Below are 24,646 nucleotides of genomic sequence, written 5' to 3' on the forward strand. Positions count from 1 at the left end.
TTAGAGAAAAGGCGGGTCAGAGGAGACATGATAGAAGTGTATAAAATTATGCATGGCCTTGAGAAAGTGGATAGAGAAAAGTTCTTCTCCCTCTCTCATAATACTAGAACTCGTGGACATTCAAAGAAGCTGAATGTTGGAAGATTCAGGACAGACAAAAGGAAGTACTTCTTTACTCAGCACATAGTTAAACTGTGGAATTTGCTCCCACAAGACACAGTAATGGCCACCAGCTTGGATGGCTTTAAAAGATTAGACAAATTCATGGAGGACAGGGCTATCAATGGCTACTAGCTGTGATGTCTGTGCTGTGCCACCCTAATCAGAGGCAGCATGCTTCTGAAAACCAGTTGCCGGAAGCCTCAGGAGGGGAGAGTGTTCTTGCATTCGGGTCCTGCTTGCGGGCTTCCTCCAGGCACCTGGTTGGCCACTGTGAGAACAGGTTGCTGGACTAGATGGGCCACTGGCCTGATCCAGCAGGCTCTTCTTATGTTGTTATTGTCATGGCCCCGTCAGAGGACTCATCAGACGAGGATGACTCGGGAGTAACAGCAGCAGACCCAGAAGCAGCAGACCCAGAAGCAGCAGACCCAGAAGGAGAAATGGAAGAAACTCCTGAGAACCCAGCTCCTTCTCCCCCTCAGCTGCAGAGCACCCCAGACACAGCTGAAGCCCTTCAGCCAGATGCAGACAGTGGACAGAATACTCCCCCCTCACCTGGAGAACGTAGACAACAGAAGGTCAGGCAGAAGAGGGGCAGGCCTGTCCACTTAAGGCCAAAACGCTGATGGCTCACACCTGCTGACAAACCTGCTCCTTAAAAGTCAAACCTTGGCTTCAGCTTGTTGCTGACTACAACGTCAGGCATGACCACTGTGTGTCTTCCTATCCCCTGAACCTTGACTTGGACTGATCTCTTGGCAAACTAGACCCGGACCTTCACTGACGTCTCTTCTGGATTTCTGGCTTGGCACGTAAGCTTTGAACGGCCTCTGCCCTTATCTTGCTTCCTCCTTGCTAGCCTGGCAGATTTATAGCCAAGCTGCCGGCTGAGGACTTACGGCCTGGCAATTACCAAGGAATCTCCAGCCCTGCCTGCACCCCCACCGACACTGCTGTGTCAGTGAAGAGCTGACAGTTATGTTCTTATGACTCCAGGAGCAGAGCATGGCTCTCTATTTAGCAGGCCCGGCTGGCACCGCCAACCAACAAGGGCACTGCTGCCCTCCAAACTGGCTCCAGTCTTCTCACACAGGCTAGCAAGACTTACCTGTGTCTTGGCCTGCATTTCCCAAAGCATTTTTGATTCTTTCATGGCCAAGCGGCGGGATCCAGCCACAGGTGACCTATGTGGATAGACCAAGAAAGAGGCTTCTGGCACAACAGGATAATCCACCCATCCCTCTGGAAACACCCATGGTGTGGATAGGAATGGCACCGTAAACAGGGAAGAAGCCCTCCTCCTCTCCCCCAACACACACACACAGACCTCCCCTTGAGTCTGCTGCTGCCTGCCAGTAACCTCCTCCTTGAACCCTTGGACTGGAACAGCTCCAAGCAGAAGGGACTGTTTCCCCTACCAGCACTGCCATTCCAGGAGGGCACCTGGGGGTGGGATCCCCAGACGAAGGGAGTCTGGGACTAGGGGCTTTTAATACAGACTCTGCCTCAAAGCTGTTCCCAGAAGGCCCTCCAGGCTCTGTGCTATGGGCGTGATGGAAAGGGGGGTTGAGATGGTACCCCACAGATGCCGTGTCCCCCAACTGGGCCAATAAACTGAGTCTGAATCCTAGCAAGACAGAGGTGCTGTGGGTTGGTGGTTCCTGAGTTCGGATAATTGGTCAGTTGCCAGCTTTGGATGGGGAAGTACTCCCTCTGAAAGAGCAGGTCCGTAGTCTGGGGGTGCTCCTGGATTTATCTTTGTCGCTAGAGGCCCAGGTGACCTCAGTGGCTAGGAGTGCCTTTTACCAGCTTTGGCTGGTAAGACAGCTGTGGCCATTTCTGGACCGGGATAGCCTGACCACTGTTGTCCACGCACTGGTAACCTCCAGGCTGGATTACTGTAATCCATTCTATGTGGGGCTGCCCTTGAGGTTGGTCCGGAAGCTGCAGCTGGTGCAAAATGCGGTGGCAAGACTGCTCACTGGGGCAGGGTATCGCTAACATGTCACCATGCTGCTGAAAGAATTGTACTGGCTGCCTATTAGCTACCAGGCTAAGTTCAAGGTTCTAGTTTTGGTGTACAAAGCCCTATGCAGCTCGGGACCAGGATACCTGAAAGACCGTCTTACCCTTTATATACCCAGTCAGTCACTATGCTCTGCAGGTGAGGGCCTCCTGCAGATACCATCTTATCAGGAGGTTTGTTCTGCACAACCTAGGAAACGGACCTTTAGTGTGGCGGCACCAACCCTTTGGATTTCCTTCCCCTTGAATATTAGGCCGGCGCCATCTCTGCTATCTTTTCAGTGCCTACAGAAGACCTTCCTCTTTCCACAAGCCTTTTAAGTTGAGACCTTATCCCAATCTGCATCTGTGTTGGAATTGCGTTTTAATATGTTTTTAAACTTTAAAAAAAAATATTTTAAAATCTTTTTTTAAAATCTTTTTAAATATGTTTTGTTTTAATATATTTTAAAATCTGTTTTTATGATGTTTGAGAGTGTTTTTAGTGTCTTTGTTTGCCACCCTGGGCTCCTGCTGGGAGGAAGGGCTGGATATAAATCTAATAAATAAATAAATGAACAAACAGGTGTGATTTAGTACTGAGGATGTACTATTGTCCCCCTGATAGGGATGGGAAGATCTGTCCCGGTTCTCTCAGTTTCTCATTTTCCCAGTGTTAAATTCAATTCTCTACATTTCTGCAGTGATCAGCGAATTAAAAAAAAATCCTCTGGAAAATTCTCTGCTGTTTTGGTGCAAATTTCTCTAAATAAACACATTTGGTGGGCAGTTTTGACGTACACATTTTTGCAGCCATTTCTCATCATTTCATGCCTTTTTGCCTTTTATTTTCACTCACGTGTTCATTTTTACGCACACTTTCCCTTAACAGATGCATTCTTGTAAATGTTGTTTAGTTGGTGAACTGCATCCCAGCATTCTAATAAATGTGAATTTCGAAGGACGGCTGTGTTTCACTTCTCATATTGTTTCGCGAACTGAATTGAAATCCTCACCCGTCCCTACCCCCTGACCAAAATGCTCAGGGAGATCTTGAGATGAAGGATGAACTCCAGGAAACTTCCCAAAGAGGAAATGAGGTAGCAATGGGTGACTTCAACTACTGGGCCGGTCTTATGGCCTTCCACTGTCACGCCCCAGCCCCCTCCACTTCTACCTAGAACTCTTCTGACAATGTCATTCCCCCCTCCCTTTGTTCTGACCATGTGACACCCTCCCCCACTTCTTAAATCCCACGCTGGCTGGGTAGGGCCCTCGTAGCTCACTGCCAGAGCTTCTGCTTTCCATGAAAAAGGTCCAAGGTTCGATCCCCGATGGCAACATCTCCAGGTAGGGCTGGGACAGAGTCCCTCCCTGAAACCCTGGAGATTCGCTGCTACCAGTCAGTGTAGACAGCACGGCGCTAGATGGACCAATGGACCTGACTCAGTGGACGGCAGCTCCCTCAGCTCCTACGGCTTCCTGTTCAGTTCCAGTTCTAGCAATGGCAGCTCCTCATCTTGACCGTTGATGCCCTCCTGTGGCCTCACCGCCCCTCCCCCGGCTCCCCACTGTCTCTCTTGCCAGGAGGCGCCCATCATACGTTGTGCTCTTGTGGACTGCGCTGCAGACGACTCAAGGAGAAGCTGGCTTCCATCTCTGGAACAAGTCCCTGAAACTTCCTAGCTCTTAGAGCCATACGACAATGGAACCAATGACCTAGAGAGGTGGTGGGCTCTCCAACACTGGAGGCATTCAAGAGGCAGCTGGACAGCCATCTGTCAGGAATGCTTTGATTTGGATTCCTGCCTTGAGCAGGGGGTTGGACTTGATGGCCTTACAGGCCCCTTCCAACTCTACTATTTTAGGATTCTATGATTCTATGAAACCTAATGGTGGGAAAGCAGGGCTGGGCTGGGACGGGCCAGGGTCTCAGGGCCACGTATGCATTGGGGAGTCTGCCTGGGGCGGGGGCGGGAGAGGCATCCTTGCCAAAACCTGTCAAGGCCCACACCTACAGTCTTACTCAGTCTCTTCCAAGGGTGGATCCTGCATCAGTCGCCTGGCGTTCTCCTTGACCAGAGCCTCAAAGCACGAGTCACTGAGTGGGAGGGGGACGTCCTTGATGGGCTCCAGGAACTTTGCACACATCAGCTGCAGGAGCAGGAAACAGGCTGTCACAAGAGCCCGTATGCCCAGCAGAGGTCAGCTCCCAGCTACATGCCCCCAGCCGTCCTCAGCAAGAGCACCGGTGCAGCTGGGAGCATTGCGTCTGCGGGGCCCATGAGCGTGTGACCATAGGCCACTCCTTGGCCTGCTAGCCCCCAAAGTAACAGCAGATGCCCAACCTTCATCTTGTAGTAGCTGGGCAAGTACTTGTTATGGTGGATGAGGTAGAGGTGCCGCTCAATGCCGACCAGCAGGTCCCCCCAATCGTTGGCAAAAGCCAGGCTCTCCGGGATCGTGTTCAGCTTCAGGTGCCTGCGGGATGGAAATGTGCACAAGGAAAGTGAACGCTCCTTCAAGCAACCATTTCCCCTGGAATCCCTTTGGCTAATGACAGCTGAGCCCACCAGACTAATATCTTTATTCACACACATTACTCACCTTACATTAAAAATGCTATAATAAAATACCTGAAAACCACCTAAAACTCCATTTTTTAAACAAAATCATAAAGGGCTTGTCCACATTTGAGCATTATTTAGCTGCTAATCCACTTCCCCCTCATTAGAATTGGACTGGAATAGTCGGCACACACACATTTGTGTGTCTGTGAGGAGCAACTTCAGCCCTTCCGTGAGGCCTCTACAATCCACCATCTCTTTGTGATTGTCCCTGCTTTCTGATTTGTTGATTCCATTATGCTGCACTGGGCACATGTGCAGATTGCTGTGCATGCACTCCTCTCTCTCTCTCTCTCTCTCTCTCTCTCTCTCTCTCTCTCTCTCTCTCGTGCACACACAGACACTTTTAAAAAAAATTCACTGGAAAAGAAATGAAAACAATTGTAAATTCTCAGCACACACTTTTCAGATTGGTGCCAATATCTGGTGTAGAATTTTTTAATGTGTTTTGCTTGTTCAATTTTCGTGTGTGTGTGTGTGTGTGTAAATGTGAGGGATCAAAAAGAGAAAAAAATGATAAGGCTACTCTTCTTTTCAGAAAGGAGCCCACCGAAAAAGAAATGAAAGCCTGGAGGAAGTTGTGGGTGTGAAAAGGGGAGTAGCAGAACGAGAGGGTTGATCCACCCACCCGAAAACACTGAAACAAATCGTCAGTGAGCCCAAGTGGAGCAATTTGGAGCCTGATTTCCCCAACTACCAATTGTCCTCATATTGGGTGAACCCGAGTTTACAGGGGGAAAGCACTGAGGCTGGTGTTGTTTGGCAGTAATATCATGAGGACTACACAAATCAAATGGGAACACAAACAGCTGCAAAGACAGAGTAAATTCTGGTGTGGACAAGCCCTTAGTCGTCACGGGTGGGAAAGGCACAAAGGCCTCAGAGCAGGGCTGACTCCAGGTTTCTTGGGGCCTCTGGGCACAGGATACTAGTGGGCCCTTTGGCCCCATCCTTTCCTTCTTAAACCACACCCCTCCATTGTGGCTCCTCCCCTTTAACATTTTGACTGATGTGACAACCACTTATTGTCAAAGAAAAACAACACAAACTTCAGTATTCTATTAGGTGTCTTTTTAATTGTTTTGTCAACCATATAATTTAGAGGTATAACTTAATCTGCAATCCTGTGCACACTTCCCTGCCACCTTGGGCTCTTTTGGGAGGAAGAGTGTGATGAATAAATAAATAAATAAATAAATAAGCTAAAGATCAAGGGGCTTCCTTCTGAGCAGGGCTGGAAGGAAGGGAAGATTGGTAGTCTCACAGTGAGCAATCATTTCAGCTCCACACAGAGAGAATGTGCGCCCTGCTTTTAGGAGGCACACACACAACAGAGAAATAGGCAGTTTCCAACGTGAAGCCCCAACTCAGTGGGAGTGACTCAGCTCCCGTGAGTACTAAGGAGGATGGTAAAGAAATCTAGAAGCCTAGAAAGCAAGCAGTGTGTTGGGCAGGCAAGAGATGCTACTTTCCTGATGGGGTGGTGGAGATTGGCAGTGGCAGCATGGGCGGTAGTGGTGGGCTAGCTTGGGACAGTGGGCCCCTGTTAGGTTGTGGGCTGTCGGCCAGTGCCACACTTGGGCCCTGCTTGCCGCCAGCCCTGCCTGAGAGGTTAGAAAAAAATAGAACCATGAATGAATAAAGTAGTGAAATTAAAAGGAAGGTGGAAAATGTGCATGCAGAGCATTAGGGGTAGATGGTCTAAACGCACCTGGGGAGTGGAAGGGGGAGGTGAAGGCAGTGGTGGAGGAAGAGAAGGAGAATAGTCTGCAGACATTTTAGTTTCAGAGAGAAGGGATTTAGACAGCTGTCAACAAAGATTGTTAAAGTGATGGAGGCACTCTCTTTATATACCAAGTTGATGAATGAGGATCCAGTGTATTTGATGTATTCAAAACTACAAAACCAACAGTATTATATGGCTCAATCTGGTGTTTCTGGCTCTCAGGTTTATCCAGGGCACCCTCAAAGCAATGCATACTTGGTAGCAGGAAATGCACAGATGAGTCATGTTCAAGCTTACAGTCTTCCATCGGAGCAACTTCCGCCTCTGAATCAAAGCACAGTTCCTCCAGCAGCAAGCTCTGGATTACCTACCCAGCCTGTTCAGACACCTTACACAAAGTAATAATGGATGTTGTTTGGTTCTTTTATTGTTTGTTTGTTTTGTTTTCTTGATTTATTGTATTTATTGTATTTATACATTGCTTGTTTTTTATCTTTTTGTACACCGCCCAGAGAGCCTTCGGGCTTAGGGCGGTATATAAATTAAATTAAATAAATAAAATAAAATAAAAGATTGTCAACAAAGGCATACCAACAGGCATGTAGGCACATGCTTTTCAGAGCTGGGAGCAAAAGCCACACAAGACAAAATGGACAAGGTTAAAACAAAAGCCTTTGCTGAGGCTTCAGGCTAATGCCTGCCCTCTGGAGAGCATCATCTCCTGTCCAGACCGAAGGAGGAAGACGGGGAGGGACCCAGCCTGTCACTCACCGCAGCAGCTTGTTGTTGATGTCCCACACCTTCACGGAGCCATCCCTGCTGGCAGAGGCAAAGAGCTTCAGGTTGGGGCAGCAGCACAGGCCTGACGGGAGGAACACAGTGAAGGAGCGCAGCTGTGAGATGCAGGAGCCGAGCTCCACCTGGCCTGGCCTGGCCTGGCCTGGCCTGGCCTGGCCTTTGAAGCAGGTGCCCTCCCACCTCTTGCGCACCTGCAATGCCATCCTGTGCGTCATCTTCGGGCCCATGCTCACAGCGTGTCTGCTCCATCAGGTTATAGTAGGTGATGCTGTAGGTGACGGTTTCAGGATCTTGGAAGGCCACAGCCAGTGTCTCCCCCAGGGAGCACATGTGCAACGCAGGGGAGGCGCAGGAGAAGCACATGAGCGGGACCAGGCACTCCATAGTGTAGGGGAAAATGCGCCACATCTTCACCGTGAGATCAGCTCCTGTTCCAGGGACAAGGAAAGGCACAGAAACAGCTTGAGCACCAGTGCAGCTGGAGTAAGTGCCTCTCTGCCATTTTGTTCCATTCTGACTGGCCTCCTCAGTGCCCCCTTGGAAAGCTTTCACAGATGAATGCTATGTTATAATGGAGGGTTTCTATACTGCAGTTCATACATGCCACTCTCTGTGACCCGATGTTGACTCTCTTATGAACCTGCCAACCTGGGTGGACTAGGCCAGCTACAAACAAACAAACAAGCAAACGGAATGACAACTTTCCCTGTGCAGAAATAACAGAAACAGGTTAATAAAGACTCTGAAACAAGCATCATTATACACATAGTCACAGCATACATTCCCACCCAACAGCAGTACAGACGTTACACGGTCCTTTAAGTTTCCAGTTCATTGCAGGCGGTCCCATCGCTCCCCTTTCTTCATGGTCTCCTCTGGGTCTGCTGCTTCTTGTTTAACCTCCCTCCTTGCACGGGCGCTTGCCTACTTCTCCGCCTTGGCCTCCCCCTCCCATCCCTCCAGGGCTGCTTCTGATAAATCCCACCCTCCCCCAAACCCCACAGCGATCTCTGCACCATCCAACACCTGAAGTCCTCACAGTGGCTGCCTGCCTCACTTCAGGCTGTTTCCACACACACCCTTTTGAATCTGTCCAAACTCTGTACCCTTTTCTGCCCATCCACCTCCCTCTGGCCTTTTGCTGTGAAGTCCCTGATAAAGCAACAACCTCCTTCCCTGTTGGCCTTTCTTTTCTTCTTTTGAACAGCTCCTGCCAGATCCCCCAAATTCACAGGCCAGCCCCCTGGGTTCCTCAGAGCACTCCTGCTATGGTCCAAAAAAAAATACAGAAGAACTTTCCTTGCGAGGAAGAAGATAAAGCTTATGTTCCCTAAGGGGTCCTGACTAACCCAAATAAAATAACACCACTGGAGGGAGAAGAGGCAAGAGCACGGGGAAGAGGCGGCAAGGGATCTAGGCACGGCTGCAGAGGCCTCTTCTCAGGGACAGCCTGGAGGTAGAAAGGACTGAGCTGCACTGTGGGGCAGCCCAGGTAGGAGGCAACGCTGAGCAAGGTGGGCTCTGAGAGGCTCCTAGGGACTGCAGAGGAGGCTTCCTGTGGGGCAGGGGCATCAACAATAAAAGATGGCTAAACTTGGAGCTGGATGGAACAAACATTACAAGACAACAAGAGGCACCACAGGTGCACTGCAAGAGTCTCCAAAGGTACTGCAGACCATATTTATTCATTTAATTTGTATCCTGCCCTTCCTCCCAGCAGGAGCCCAGGCAAACAAAGCGCTAAAAACACTTTAAAACATCATAAAAACATATCTTAAAATACATTAAAACAAAACAGTGTTAAAAATATTTTAAAAACAACAACTTTCCCACCTCAGACTGACCGGGCTATCTCAGAGCAGGAGCAACTAGTACAAGATGCCCAACATTGGGAGTAGAATTGCCCACTCTCAGGAAGGGCAAACGGTATGTTGACTGAATTACCAGTGTTGGTTGGAAGGAGGCTTTTGTCCTTGCTGGGCTAATTCATGGCCCATTAGAAGCAGCAAATGGTGAATGTCTGGAAGCAGACATTCGCCTCAGAGCCTCTGCTCCACATGCTGTGGGAGGGAGGGCAGTCAGCCTGAGCCAACGTTTGCTTCCTGTGTGGTGCTTGCAAGAGCCCACGCTCCTTAACCACAGGGCAAAGCTGAAGGAGTCCAGTACTGTGGGGGCATGTACAGAGCCTTGCCTGGACTGGCCTGCTTGATAAAACTGGGGGAGGGGAGCTTCCTCCTTTGGGTTCTAGGGCCTCCCTTTTTTCTTTTCTGCTCCCTCCCCCACCCACATTTTTTAAAAGCCTCATTGTTAAGATGAAGCCCCATCTCCACCCCACTGCTACCCCCCCCCACCAGAGGACAATTCTGGCTGGCTGGCTGACCGGCCTTCTTTGGGACCCTGAATCTGGATTAGCCTAGGTAGGACTCACCAGCTGAAATGATGCATGTCTGCGTGGGGTATTCAGCCAACGCTGTGACTGGTGCAGAGCCGTGAGCCTCCACTTTGTACTGGGTTCGGCTCAGAGACCATTCCATTATGGTGAGGAACCCAGTTTTGTGTCCTAAAATTAGCATGTACCTGGTGGGGAGACAAGCCTCCAATGATAAGGATGCTCAGACAGGTACACATTGTGGAGCAACAGCTTTGGGAGGTGGAGCACAGAGCATTCGATGAGAAAACAGCAGGTCGGGGGGGGGGAGGTTAGTCCAATCTGGATTTTTAAAAAAAATCAGTCAGTCAGGCAAATAGAAACGAGGAACCCCAAGCTTTTAAAAGCCATGTCTACTTGGGCCCTTTGTCAGGAAGGCCAAACAAGAGATGGATTGATTCCACAAAGGAAGCCCCAGACCCGAACTTACAAGATCTGAACAGGGTGGTTCATGACAGATGCTCTTGGAGGTGGCTGATTCATAGGGTCGCCATAAGTCAAAATCGACCGGAAGGCACGTAACAACAACAGGCCTCCAGCCATCCAAGGACTCTTCATTTTGCAAGTCCAAATTAGTCATGATGAGGGGTGAGCCAATCTGTCAGTTCCCATCTCTCGTTTTTCCAATCTTAAGTTCAGGTCTCCACATTTCCATATCAATTTGCAATTAAAAAAAGTTCCCCTGAAAATTCATCAGCATTTTACTGTGAATTTCTCCTAACAGAGGCTTTTGCATGAAATTTTGCCGTGTGGTGTAGTAGTTAAGGTGTTGGACTACAACCCAGGAGACCAGGGTTCGAATCCCCACACAGCCATGAAGCTCACTGGGTGACCTTGGGCCAGTCACTGCCTCTCAGCCTCATGAACACGCCATAAGTCGGAATCGACTTGAAGGCAGTATATATATATATATATATATATATATATAATACACATTTTTGCAAAGTGGTTTTTCTCAGCAGAATGCATTATTGTACGTTGATTTATTGATTGGTTGATTGATTGATTGATTGATTGCACTTGTATACCGCCCCATAGCCGAAGCTCTCTGGGCGGTTTACAGCAATCAAAAACATTAAAACAAATATACAATTTAAAACACATATTTTAAAAACAATTTAAAACACAATTTTAAAATTTAAAACAATATAAAAACAATTTAAAACACATGCTAAAATGCCTGGGAGAAGAGGAAACGGTTGACCTGGGGCCAAAAATATAACAGTGTTGGCGCCAGGCGCACCTCATCAGTAAGGTCATTCCATAATTTGAGGGCCACCACTGAGAAGGCCCTCTCCCTTGTTGCCACCCTCCGAGCTTTCCTTGGAGTAGGCACCCGGAGGAGGGCCTTTGATCTTGAGCGTAGTGTACGGGTGGGTTCGTGTCGGGAGAGGCATTCCATCAGGTATTGTGGTCCCAAGCCGTGTAAGGCTTTATAGGTTAAAACCAGCACCTTGAATTGAGCTCAGAAACATACAGGCAGCCAATGCAGGCCAGAATCGGTTTTATATGTTCGGACCGTCTGGTCCCTGTTACCAATCTGGCTGCTGCTTTTTGCACAAGCTGCAGTTTCCGAACCGTCTTCAAAGGCAGCCCCACGTAGAGTGCATTGCAATAATCTAACTTGGCGGTTACCAGAGCATGGACAACTGAAGCCAGGTTATCCCTGTCCAGATAGGGACAGTCGGTAGAAGGCACTCCGTGCCACTGAGGTTACCTGAGCCTCAAGTGACAGAGATGGTTCTAGGAGAACCCCCAAGCTACGAACCTGCTCCTTCAGGGGGAGTGCAACCCCATCCAGAACAGGTTGGACATCCACCATCTGGTCAGAAGAACCACCCACTAGCAGCATCTCAGTCTTGTCTGGATTGAGCCTCAGTTTATTAGCCCTCATCCAGTCCATTGTCGCAGCCAGGCACCGGTTCAGCACATTGACAGCCTCACCTGAAGAAGATGAAAAGGAGAAATAGAGCTGTGTGTCATCAGCATACTGATGGCAACGCACTCCAAAGCTTCGGATGACCGCACCCAACGGTTTCATGTAGATGTTGAACAGCATGGGGGCAGAACTGACCCCTGCGGAACCCCATACTGGAGAGTCCAGGGTGCCGAGTAATGTTCCCCAAGCACCACCTTCTGGAGCCAACCCACCAAGTAAGAGCGGAACCACCGCCATGCAGTACCTCCCACTCCCAACTCAGCTAGTCTCCCCAGAAGGATACTATGGTCGATGGTATCGAAAGCTGCTGAGAGATCAAGGAGAATCAACAGAGTCACACTCCCCGTCTCTCTCCCGACAAAGGTCATCATATGGGGCGACCAAGGCTGTTTCTGTGCCAAAACCAGGCCTGAAACCCGACTGAAATGGATCCAGATAATCAGTTTCATCCAAGAGGGTCTGGAGCTGGCCTGCCACCACTCATTCAAGGACCTTGCCCAGGAATAGAACATTTGCTACCAGCCTATAGTTATTAAGATTTTCTGGGTCCAGGGAGGGCCTCTTCAGGAGTGGTCTCACTACTGCTTCTTTCAGGCAGCCAGGGACCACCCCCTCTCGTAGAGAGGCATTAATCACTTCTGTGGCCCAGCCGGCTGTTCCATCCCTGCTAGCTTTTATTAGCCAAGAAGGGCAAGGATCCAGCACAGAAGTGGTTGCACGAACCTGTCCAAGCACCTTGTCAACGTCCTTAAGCTGCACCAACTGAAACTCATCCAAGAAATCGGGACAAGGCTGCGCTCTGGATACCTCGCTTGATTCATCTGCTATAACACTGGAGTCTAAGTCCTGGCGGATGCTAAAGATTTTATCCTGGAAGTGCCTAGCAAATTCATTACAGCGGGACTCAGATAGATCTACCATGTCCCTGGGGCCAGAGTGTAATAGCCCCTGGACAATTCTGAAGAGCTCCGCTGGGTGGCAAATTGATGATTTGATAGTAGCAGCAAAATATTGTTTTTTTGCTGTCCTCACTGCCCCGAAATACAACTTACCATAGGCACTTACCTTTCATGAACATGTGCCCTTATATGCATGCCTTGCACAAGAACATTCATTTTTGTAGGTGTGGAAGACTGCATTGCCAAATGTGGAGGAGTGCACATTTTGAAAGGTGGCTGTGCTTCACTTTGTATCTTGCTTCAGAAAGTGTGGTTTAGGGAAGTTCACCTTTATATGGGGACAGGATTTAATTCTGAGGACTTAATCCTCAGTGGGGACCGGGACCTGGTGCGAGATGTAAGTGTTGTTGAACCGATTGGGAGCAGTGACCACAGTGCTATTAAATTAAACATACATGTAACTGGCCAATTGCCAAGAAAATCCAACACGGTCACATTTGACTTCAAAAGAGGAAACTTCACAAAAATGAGGGGATTGGTAAAAAGAAAGCTGAAAAACAAAGTCCAGAGGGTCACATCTCTCGAAAATGCTTGGAAGTTGTTTAAAAACACTATATTAGAAGCTCAACTGGAGTGCATACCGCAGATCAGAAAAGGTACCGCCAGGGCCAAGAAGATGCCAGCATGGTTAACGAGCAAAGTCAAGGAAGCTCTTAGAGGCAAAAAGTCTTCCTTCAAAAAATGGAAGTCTTGTCCGAATGAAGAAAATAAAAAAGAACACAAACTCTGGCAAAAGAAATGCAAGAAGACAATAAGGGATGCTAAAAAAGAATTTGAGGAGCACATTGCTAAGAACATAAAAACCAACAACAAAAAATTCTATAAATACATTCAAAGCAGGAGACCATCTAGGGAGGCGATTGGACCCTTGGATGATAAGGGAGTCAAAGGTGTACTAAAGAACGATAAGGAGATTGCAGAGAAGCTAAATGAATTCTTTGCATCTGTCTTCACAGTGGAAGATATAGGGCAGATCCCTGAAACCTGAACTAACATTTGCAGGAAGGGATTCTGAGGAACTGAGACAAATAGTGGTAATGAGAGAGGAAGTTCTAAGCTTAATGGACAATATAAAAACTGACAAATCACCGGGCCCGGATGGCATCCACCCGAGAGTTCTCAAAGAACTCAAAGGTGAAATTGCTGATCTGCTAACTAAAATATGTAACTTGTCCCTTGGGTCCTCCTCCGTGCCTGAGGACTGGAAAGTGGCAAATGTAACGCCAATCTTCAAAAAGGGATCCAGAGGGGATCCCGGAAATTACAGGCCAGTTAGCTTAACTTCTGTCCCTGGAAAACTGGTAGAAAGTATGATTAAAGCTAGATTAACTAAGCACATAGAAGAACAAGCCTTGCTGAAGCAGAGCCAGCATGGCTTCTGTAAGGGAAAGTCCTGTCTCAGTAACCTATTAGAATTCTTTGAGAGTGTCAACAAGCATATAGATAGAGGTGATCCAGTGGACATAGTGTACTTAGACTTTCAAAAAGCGTTTGACAAGGTACCTCACCAAAGGCTTCTGAGGAAGCTTAGCAGTCATGGAATAAGAGGCGAGGTCCTCTTGTGGATAAGGAATTGGTTAAGAAGCAGAAAGCAGAGAGTAGGAATAAACGGACAGTTCTCCCAATGGAGGGCTGTAGAAAGTGGAGTCCCTCAAGGATCGGTATTGGGACCTGTACTTTTCAACTTGTTCATTAATGACCTAGAATTGGGAGTGAGCAGTGAAGTGGCCAAGTTTGCTGATGACACTAAATTGTTCAGGGTTGTTAAAACAAAAAGGGATTGCGAAGAGCTCCAAAAAGACCTCTCCAAACTGAGTGAATGGGCAGAAAAATGGCAAATGCAATTCAATATAAACAAGTGTAAAATTATGCATATTGGAGCAAAAAATCTTAATTTCACATATACGCTCATGGGGTCTGAACTGGTGGTGACCGACCAGGAGAGAGACCTCGGGGTTGTAGTGGACAGCACGATGAAAATGTCGACCCAGTGTGCGGCAGTTGTGAAAAAGGCAAATTCCATGCTAGCGATAATTAGGAAAGGTATTGAAAATAAAACAGCCGATATCATAATGCCGTTGTATAAATCTATGGTGCGGCCGCATTTGGAATACTGTGTACAGTTCTGGTCGCCTCATCTCAAAAAGGATATTATAGAGTTGGAAAAGGTTCAGAAGAGGGCAACCAGAATGATCAAGGGGATGGAGCGACTCCCTTACGATGAAAGGTTGCAGCATTTGGGGCTTTTTAGTTTAGAGAAAAGGCGGGTCAGAGGAGACATGATAGAAGTGTATAAAATTATGCATGGCATTGAGAAAGTGGATAGAGAAAAGTTCTTCTCCCTCTCTCATAATACTAGAACTCGTGGACATTCAAAGAAGCTGAATGTTGCAAGATTCAGGACAGACAAAAGGAAGTACTTCTTTACTCAGCGCATAGTTAAACTATGGAATTTGCTCCCACAAGATGCAGTAATGGCCACCAGCTTGGATGGCTTTAAAAGAAGATTAGACAAATTCATGGAGGACAGGGCTATCAATGGCTACTAGCTGTGATGGCTGTGCTCTGCCACCCTAGTCAGAGGCAGCATGCTTCTGAAAACCAGTTGCTGGAAGCCTCAGGAGGGGAGAGTGCTCAGCTCACCAAGTAGTTCTGGAAAGCAGCTCCCTGCTCACGCCTCCCCCCCCAGGGCTGCCTTCCACCCCCACCCTGTTATTGTGTGGGGCAGCTCCTTGAAATTTCAGACTACAACCCAGAGTGGATTCACTGCCCCGGTGACATTGGTGCCACCCCTACAGGAGAAGGCCCAGGCTGCTGCCCTTAGTCGCCCTGTCCACTCGATTCCCACTCCGTGCCACCACTCGGTGATTTGCCTACTCATGGGGTGGGCTCTGTGGAAGAACACTGCTTTCAGTTCAGAGCCAGGGAGGGCCCTCCTTCACAGCCATGACTTCCCCCTATAAACCTGCACGCCCTGCCTCACATCCTTTGCAGACCAGATGCTGCCAAAGCCACTGTGCCTTCACCCTAAATGTTGACATTTCATCCCATCTGCAGTAAAGCCTGGTGCTGCTTCCTGATGCGCTCTCTTGTGAGCCAGTGTCAGACTCTGCACAGGCACTGATAATAAAATGGCCAGTTTATTAAAGAAGGGTGAACAGAGCTCCCTGGTAATTCGCACCACCTGGAGGGCTTCCCCTTGCAGCCCACTCTACCTGTTTTTCTCCTGCATTTTTTGTGGGACCTTCTGCCAGTGCATCCGGTAGCCTTTGCTGTCCACCACTTCCAGCCACTCGGAGTATGCCCTCTCAGGGTCCACCATGTGGCTGTAGACCAGGAGGGAGCAGGGGCTGGATTCCCAGCTGCTGCTTGGCATGCTCTTCTTCACTGGCATGGGGTCGAGGGCACTGTTGGCACGCAGCAAGGTCCCATCCTCCACCAGCACAAAGAGGGTCTCCCGGGGCAAGCAGTAAGCCATGTCCAGGGCCTGGAGGGGGTTGTCCAAGAAGAGGACAGAGAGGATGATGCCGCTTTGCGCATCCACCATCCTCACCGTGGAGTCCTGGCAGACACAGAGGATGCGGACGGGGAAGTTGCCCAGGGCCATCAGGTTGATGCAGCTGAGGCGCTTGATGGGAGACCCCACAGACGTATACAGCGAATAGAGCTTGTTGATCTTCCAGAGGTTCAGGGACGCGCCAGAGACGGAGATGACGCGCGAGGTGGTTTTGGTCTCCAGGACTTCTATGGGCTCAGAGATGTGGACCTGGTCCACCTGGTCAATCGTGTCCAGGTTCCAAGTGCGAATAGTTCCATCTTGGGAGGCAGAGAAGATGAGGGGCCTCTGAGGGTAGATGGTCACTGCAATGACTGGAGCTGGAGGCACAACACATTTGGGTCAAGGAAAGGCAAGGGAGTGTAAGAAGTCAGGCCAAAGAGGTCAAGCCATTCACAGTCAAGTGGGGGGGGAGCATACGTGTGTGGGAACTGGGGTTCTGCCCCACCTTTTGTGAGTGAATGGATGCATTCATGCATCTGCTTTGCTATTCCAAATAACTGCAGGAAGGAGGAAAGTCTTCTTCTTGTCCTGCATTAGGGCTGTGTGTTATCATCATCATCATCATTATTATATTAAATTAAATTGATATCCTGCCCTTCCTCCCAGTTTGCCCAGGGCGGCAAACAAAACACTAAAACACTATAAAACATCATAAGAACAGACGTTAAAATATATTAAAACAAAATATTTTTTTAAAAAAATTAAAAACATCTTAAGAAGGAATTCCAACAGAGACACATGCTGGGATAAGGTCTCAACTCAAAAGGCTTGTTGAAAGAGGAAGGTCTTCAGTAAGTGCCGAAAAGATAACAGAGATGGCACCTCTCTAATATTTAAGGAGGGAATTCCACAGGATAGGTGCCACCACAATAAAGGTCCGTTTCCTATATTGTGCAGAACAGACCTCCTGAAAAGATGGTATCTGCAGGAGGCCCTCACCTGCAGAGCGCAGTGATTGACTGGGTCTATAAGGGGTAAGATGGTCTTTCAGGTATCCTGGTCCCGAACTGTATAGGGCTTTGTACATCAAAACCAGAACCCTGAAATCAGCCCGGTAGCTAATAGGTAGCCAGTACAATTCTTTCAGCAGCATGGTGACATGTTGGCAATACTTTGCCTGTGAGCAGTCTTGCTGCCACATTTTGCACCAGCTGCAGCTTCCAGACCAACCTCAAGGGCAGCCCCACATACAGCACATTATAGTAATCCAGCCTAGAGGTTACCAGTGCGTGGACAACAGTGGTCAGGCTATCTCGGTCCAGAAATGGCCACAGCTGTCTTACCAGCCGAAGCTGGTAAAAGGCACTCCTAGCCACTGGGGTGACCTGGGCCTCTAGCGACAAAGACGGATCCAGGAGCACCCCCAGGCTATGGACCTGCTCTTTCAGAGGGAGTACTTCCTCATCCAAAGCAGGCAACTGACCAATTATCTGCACTCAGGAACCACCAACCCACAGCGTGATAATTGTCACATACCAACGGGTCCAGGGTGGGCTTTTTCAGGAGTGGTCAGATCACTGCCTCTTTCAGGGCAGCTAGAACCACTCTCTCCTGCAACTTCACGTTGACCACACCCTGGATCCACTTGGTCAAACCCCCTTGGCAAGCTTTAATAAGCCAAGAAGGGCAAGGTTTGAGAGAACATGTTGCTGGCTGCATTGTTGCAAGCATCTTGTCCGCATCATCGGGCCACATCAACTGAAACTGATCCCAAGAAGTTGCAGCAGATGTTGCACCGCACACCTCACAGGGAACTACAGTAGATGTGGATGGGCCTCTAGCGACAAGATTGCTACAGAGGCAAGCAACTTTACCCTCAAAGTGCCTTGCAAACAATTCACAGTGGACCTCTCAAGGGTCTAAGACTCCATTTCCTGGAGTTGATGTAAACAGACCCCTTACAATACGGAAAAGCTCCACCAGACGGCTACTTGAGGATGTGATGGAGGCAGAGAAGTGGGCCTTCTTCGCCGCCCTCACCGCCATACAGTAGGCACGGTTATGATGTTTTACTCGTGCCCAATCGGCCTCACAGCACATTTTTCGCCACTTGCGCTCTAGCCGTCGTCTAGCCTGTTTCATTGCCCTTAGTTCACTGGTGTACCAAGGTGCAAACCAGCCTCCACAATGCCGGAGAGGGTGCTCGGGGGCAACCGTGTCAAGAGCCCGACGCGCCTCGCTGTTCCACAGTGTGACAAGGGCTTCAACAGGGTCACCTGCTCTATCTACTGGGAACTCCCCCAGGGCATTCAGGAATCCAGTGGATTCCATTAGGCTCCAGGGGCGGATCATCTTAATCTATCCACCACCCCTGCAAGGGAAGATCAGAGCCATAAGTGTAAACTTCACCAGGAAGTGATCTGACCATGACAATGGGGTGACATCCACCACCACCCCATCTCCAGACTACACCTTCCTCCATCTGGAGCAAAAACCAAGTCAAGGGTGTGCCTTGCCCTATGCGTCAGGCCGGTGACAACTTGAGACAGCCCCATGGTCATCATGGAGGCCATTAAGTCCCGAGCCAGAACACTAGAGGCAGCCTCAGCATAGACATTGAAATCACCCAGCACCTTCGTTCTGGGCTCCTCCAACGCCACAGCCGAGATGGCCTCTGCCAGCTCGGTCAGAGAAGCTGCTGGGCAGCAGGGTGGACAGTACACCAGCAGCAACCCTAGTTTACTGTCTCCTTGGCCCGACACCAGGTGCAGGCCTCCACAACCAGCTCCAAGACACAGATAGAAGTTCTGTAGACCACAGCAACCCCTCCCTCCATCCCTGCAGCCTGTGGTGGTGTTGCACCGAGTATCCAGGTGGGCAAAGCTGGGCCAGATCAACTCCTCCCAACTCACCCACCCAAATCTTGGTAATGCACACCAAATCGGCACCTTCATTCATGATCAGATCATGGATGAGTGTGGTCTTGCTGTGTAACAGTCTGGTGTTAAACAACAGCACACACAGGCCAGTGAGCACAGCAGATGAGCAAAGAGGAAGCCGTCCATGGGAGGACCTTATAAAAGGATTAGAGAAATTCACAATCAGCAGCTATTTGGCATCCTTATGCCTTTAGCGGTTTGGGCAGGTATGTGTTGCCAAGGACTCATATTTCCCTGGTGATTAGGCATTCCTCCCCCGCAAAGGCCCTGTAGGTGTTGGCACTCTGGAGCCTGGAGCGCAAGGGGGGAGGGGGAGGGGTTTCTTGCCAAAGACTGTCTGAGCAATCCCTTGAGGGGAGGAGGGGTTTTTCAGTTGCCCTTTCCTCCCCACCCTCACTGTGTGTGCCCACGTGATGCAACCACCACACTCACCAGTATGGCCCACAAAGACCGTCTGAATGTGCCAGTTCTTGTCCCAGACCTTGATGGTGGTGTCTCGTGAGGCTGTAATAGCACAGCCAATCGCTTCGCAGTAAGTGATATCCGTGATCACCCTGGGAGGAGAGGGGGGAAGACCCCTGGTAAGAGGAGGAGCAGCAGCTCTGGCGTAATCACACCCAGCTTGGCCCACCCGTCCCAGCATCCTCCTGCCCCCTCTCCCCCACAAAGCAGCAAGCCAGATGTTCCGGGCATGTTGATAGCAGGACGTGCGTGAAGTAGCCCTTGACACTCCTCTTCCCCTTTGAAAGCCACATAGGTTGGTGGCTGACTATCGCCACAACGTGTGGGAGTGAATTCCATACATCCACCGTTCTTTTTGTGTGTCCCTGAGCTTGGCCGTCATGCCCTTCAAAGCCATAAAAGCGTAAGAAGAGTTTGGTTGCTAGACTGGACCAAAGGCCCATCCGGTCCAGCATCCAATTACCCACACAGGCCAACCAGGGCCAAATGGGAGGCCCACAAGCATGGCGTGAAGACTTGTGACCTTGCCCCACCTGAGGCAGCCTGATGGAGCATGGCGGCTCCTTCTCCTCTGGCAGCAGCACTGGCCGTCTCAGCACTGTGCTCCACGGAAGGTGTCCTTCCTCAGAACAAGCCACAGTGAGCAAGGTTGTCCTGAAGAACACTTGTGCCACCATTGTTTTCCCACAGCAGTTGCAAATTCTGTTGAAAGTTACTTTTGAAAATAAAAACAAAACCCTGCAAAATACTGCACTTTTCAGGATCCACAGCTGGTTCCTGCATGCATTTGGGAGGCCTTTTGGAACACTTGCAACTCTGCGCACTGACTTACGGGTCTGTTTCCAGGCCCAATTCAAAAAGTGCAGGATTTATCGTCACCTTTAAAGCCTTAAACAGTAAAAGATGGAGCAAGACAGAACCTGCTACAGTGGAAGGTGCAGAACGCCCATTCCTCCCTCCCTGGCAGTACCTTGTTCCCAAGGGCTTCTCTCCCTGCCAGGAGGCCAGCTCTGTGCAGGGGCCAAGAGAGGCTTCCTCACCTGCTGTGAAGCTCCTTCTTGAAAGACATGAGTTTTCCCTTGGAGACATCAAAGGCAGCAGCGCCCGTGTCACAAGAGGCAAAACAGCGGTGGGGATCAGTGCTACTGGCATCCAAGGCTAGGTGGCTGAAGACATCACCAGGCCCCAGGCCCTCGGTCACAATAACGCGGCACTGCAGACTCCGGAAACCATAGCGGAAGTCCCAGATGGTGAAGTTTCCGTCTCCAGCTGTCACAATCCGGTTCAGATACTCGCTATAAAGGCCACATCGGATTGGCAGGGTGGACTGCACCTGGGAGAGCAGCTGGAAGCCAGAGTCCAGGACCTGGAGCCCCCCATCGTCCCAGGCCACAAACTGGTTGACCTGAGTGGCATACAAGAGCCCCGTCATGGGAGCAGGTGCTCTCTTGCCACTCTTGTAGGAGCCGTCCTCCCTCACGAAGTGCAACATGTTCTCTGAGTCAAGCACCACAAAAATCCTCTTGTGTGAATCATGTGTCACGTAGCGCACAGGGCTGACCAAGGCAATGCGGCAGAGGTGCTGTAGGCCATGGCTCAGGTAGGTTACTTTCATCTCCTCATTCTTCATCTACAAAGAGGAGGAGGAAGGAGAGGCAAGGAACAGCATTTGGCTGAATGGAGCTCTCAGAGTTCCGATTTGTAGATCTGACATGGGGTGTCTATTTACTGCATGGCTTATACAATATGGGACAGAAAAATCTGTTTTTGCTCAAAAGTTGAAACTTAAGTGCTATGGATACCCTGCTAGCCACCTCTGGCAGCAAGATATTTTCATGCCCCCTTGTGCTCTGAGTTTTTAATTGTTCTGCCTATCACACTGTGATAGAAATTGAATGACTTATTTTGAATGTTTTAACAGAACTCTGGGTGGTCAACAAATATTCAATAAATACAATACAATTTTAAAAAGATTATTTTTTTACGTCACTCTGACAATCAACAATTTCTCCCTATTAAGAAAGTGGGGGCTCAGATTCAAACTTGCAGAGTCCCAGCTAGTTTATTCTCTTTGTTCTGAACAGCAGATGCCAGCCATGCCGCTGCCAGCACCTGGTTTGGGAAGACAGACTTTCATTCCTAAAACGATGCAAGCGTGCCTGGGCTTCCCTGTCTTATCTGGGGACAAAAGCAAAGCTGGTTTTCAGCCAGACTTTGCAGTAAATGTTTTTGTTATATGTTTGTGTGCCACCTGATTTCTGCTAAAATGATGAAACTGAGGTTATCCTACTTTGGACACATCATGAGAAGACATGATTCACTAGAAAAGACAACAATGCTGGGGAAAACAGAAGGGAGCAGAAAAAGAGGAAGGCCAAACAAGAGATGGATTGATTCCATCAAGGAAGCCACAGACCGGAACTTACAAGATCTGATCAGGGTGGTTCACGACAGATGCTCTTGGAGGTGGCTCATTCATAGGGTTGCCATAAGTCTAATCGACTTGAAGGCACATAACAAGAAACAATAATAAATGTCCTTTCCCTTGTATTACATAAATAATAATAAACTAATGATAAACTTTAATTTATAAGCCGCCTAGAGTGGCCATCGGCCAATGTGACTCTGGCTTTAAAACTGTCTATGCCTCCCCCCACCCCCGCGATGATTTGTTGTTCATATTCTACTACCAACCAGATCTTTTGAGGTTTTTGTAACTTCTACAAATTAAGGCTCTCCTAAATGCCTAGAAAGTGGAAAGAAACATATCCATGAAGGCCCCATGGGAAGGGAGTGAGTAATACCTGCTGCTTTTGTGAGGCTTTAGTTTTAAGTGAAATGAATGTAGACTCTGGCTAAGAGTGCAAGGCGAAGGGGGCGGAGGAGGAGGAGGAGGAGGAGGAGGAGGGGGAGGAGGAGGAGGAGGAGGAGGGGGAGGAGGAGGAGGAGGAGGAGGAGGGGGAGGAGGAGGAGGAGGGGGAGGAGGAGGAGGAGGGGGAGGAGGGGGAGGAGGGGGAGGAGGAGGAGGAGGAGGAGGAGGAGGAGGAGGAGGGGGAGGAGGAGGAGGAGGGGGAGGAGGGGGAGGAGGAGGAGGAGGAGGAGGAGGAGGGGGAGGAGGAGGGGGAGGAGGGGGAGGAGGAGGAGGGGGAGGGGGAGGAGGGGGAGGGGGAGGAGGGGGAGGAGGAGGAGGAGGGGGAGGAGGGGGAGGGGGAGGAGGGGGAGGAGGGGGAGGAGGAGGAGGGGAGGAGGGGGAGGAGGAGGGGGAGGGGGAGGAGAAGGAGGAGGGGGAGGAGGAGGAGGAGGGGGAGGAGGAGGAGGAGGAGGAGGGGGAGGAGGAGGGGGAGGAGGGGGAGGAGGAGGAGGAGGAGGAGGGGGAGGAGGGGGAGGAGGAGGAGGAGGAGGAGGGGGAGGAGGAGGGGGAGGAGGGGGAGGAGGAGGGGGAGGAGGGGGAGGAGGAGGAGGGGGAGGAGGGGGAGGAGGAGGAGGGGGAGGAGGGGGAGGGGGAGGAGGGGGAGGGGGAGGAGGAGGAGGAGGAGGAGGGGGAGGAGGGGGAGGAGGGGGAGGAGGAGGCAACAGCAGCAACTGTCATCCCCCTGCATGACCTACGTTATATTATTTGGGTCTCAGCTCTGGTAGCTCTTACAACCGGAATATGCTGTGCAAGCCTAAATAAGAACTCAGCACATAATTAAAAAAAGGAATTTGCTCCCAAAAGATGTAGCAGTGGTCACCTACTTGGATGTCTTTTAAAAAAGGATTGCACAAATTCATGGAAGTTAAGACTCTCATTGGCTACTAGTCATGATGGCCATGATCTACCTGTGCTCCCAGAGGCAGTTTGGCCCTGGATGCCAGTTGCTGGGAATAACAAATGGGGAGAATGCTGCTGTTGTGCTCAGGGCTTGTTGTGGGCTTCCCAGAAGAGGCATCTGGTTGGCCATTGTGAGGACATGGGACTGTTCTTATGTGCAGAGCAGGAAAAGAAGAGCCTCCTGCTCCCACCGTGAAGAAGTATCTGAAGCCACTGGATGTTCCCTTCCATGTAGGGCTTCATTTGAACCAGAGTTTAGGCCTTGAAAGACCTATTTGCAGTGCCAGGAAACATTTCCGGGACACCCGAAGCAGTCATAGAATGCCACTGACAGGCAGAGTGCTATTTTCTGAGCAGGTCCAAGCGGCTGGAGCCCTGACACCTCTCCTAATCCCAGGTGCTGCTACTACTGGAGCAGGGGGTTGGACTCGATGGCCTTATAGGCCCTTCCAACTCTACTATTCTATGATTCTACTTCCCTCCACATTAAATTGAACGCTGCCACACCTGGACTTCCCTCCTACTCGCAGAAGGACAGCCAGCCTCTCCCAGCACCAGAAACTTACCCTTTCCAAAGCATGACGGAAGCCCGCCTGGAGTTTGCGCCACAGCGTGCGCCCCTTGCTCTGCTGTCTGCTCTGGGGCGCCTCTGCCGCCTCATTCTGCTTTTGCTTCTCCACCTCCTCGTCTTCCTTTATCTTCTTTTTGGCTGGCTGTGACTGGCAGTGCAGCCGCTTTCGTCTCCCTGCTGTTGGAGGAAGGGAGGAGCAGATAAGGATGGTGCGAGTGACCTGAGTATTGTGCTGTTTCAGGATCCCTTTCTGCAGGAGGTACTCACTTGTACCCTTTTGTCTCTGGGGAGCCCCACATGAGCCCCAGAGAGCCCCACACATTGGGGATTGTTCCTGGCTTTACTCAACATGATGAGCACACCAAGCCGGAGTCTCTGGATCCCCAAGTGGAGCCAGCAAACTCAGGCAGACCTACTTACAGGGGCTGCTCTGCATGGCCACTGTCCCTGCAAGTCCTGCCGTGCTCCTAAAGGCAGACTCCATGCTTCAGGAGAGAGCAGGGAGATTCATCCACACACAGGGTGCTGTAGGGCAAAAGAAACGCCTCCTCAAGAGCCCACAGAAGTGGATGTCGAACCTGTTTCCAGTGCTGGAACCTGAAACATAACCAAGAGGTGCTTCTGTAAAAGTGCAGAGTGCTTTTGCCTCATCACTGAACAACCCGAATTGGCACAACACAACCACACTCGGGTAAGACAAGGCTGCCAAGTCAAGCCAGGA

At 49.9% G+C, this 24,646-nt stretch overlaps 1 protein-coding gene across 1 annotated transcript in view; it reads right to left on the reverse strand.

Annotated features, from left to right (window-relative positions):
• WDR97 (WD repeat domain 97) overlaps positions 1 to 24,446 on the reverse strand; it is a 63,013-nt gene extending 38,567 nt beyond the window's left edge. The window contains exons 1-11 of the mRNA XM_061607208.1: positions 24,346 to 24,446; positions 23,921 to 24,102; positions 20,584 to 21,173; positions 19,514 to 19,635; positions 15,859 to 16,519; positions 9,746 to 9,894; positions 7,509 to 7,745; positions 7,291 to 7,381; positions 4,515 to 4,647; positions 4,193 to 4,320; positions 1,271 to 1,346 (exon numbers count right to left, since the gene is read on the reverse strand). Coding sequence (XP_061463192.1) covers positions 1,271 to 1,346; positions 4,193 to 4,320; positions 4,515 to 4,647; positions 7,291 to 7,381; positions 7,509 to 7,745; positions 9,746 to 9,894; positions 15,859 to 16,519; positions 19,514 to 19,635; positions 20,584 to 21,173; positions 23,921 to 24,102; positions 24,346 to 24,409 — 2,433 coding nt within the window. The 5' untranslated portion in view covers positions 24,410 to 24,446. The remainder of the gene's footprint in view (positions 1 to 1,270; positions 1,347 to 4,192; positions 4,321 to 4,514; positions 4,648 to 7,290; positions 7,382 to 7,508; positions 7,746 to 9,745; positions 9,895 to 15,858; positions 16,520 to 19,513; positions 19,636 to 20,583; positions 21,174 to 23,920; positions 24,103 to 24,345) is intronic.
• Positions 24,447 to 24,646: the final 200 nt, after the last annotated feature.

Source organism: Rhineura floridana, chromosome 1, assembly GCF_030035675.1.
Source record: "Rhineura floridana isolate rRhiFlo1 chromosome 1, rRhiFlo1.hap2, whole genome shotgun sequence".
In the NCBI taxonomy this organism is placed as follows: Eukaryota; Metazoa; Chordata; class Lepidosauria; order Squamata; family Rhineuridae; genus Rhineura; species Rhineura floridana.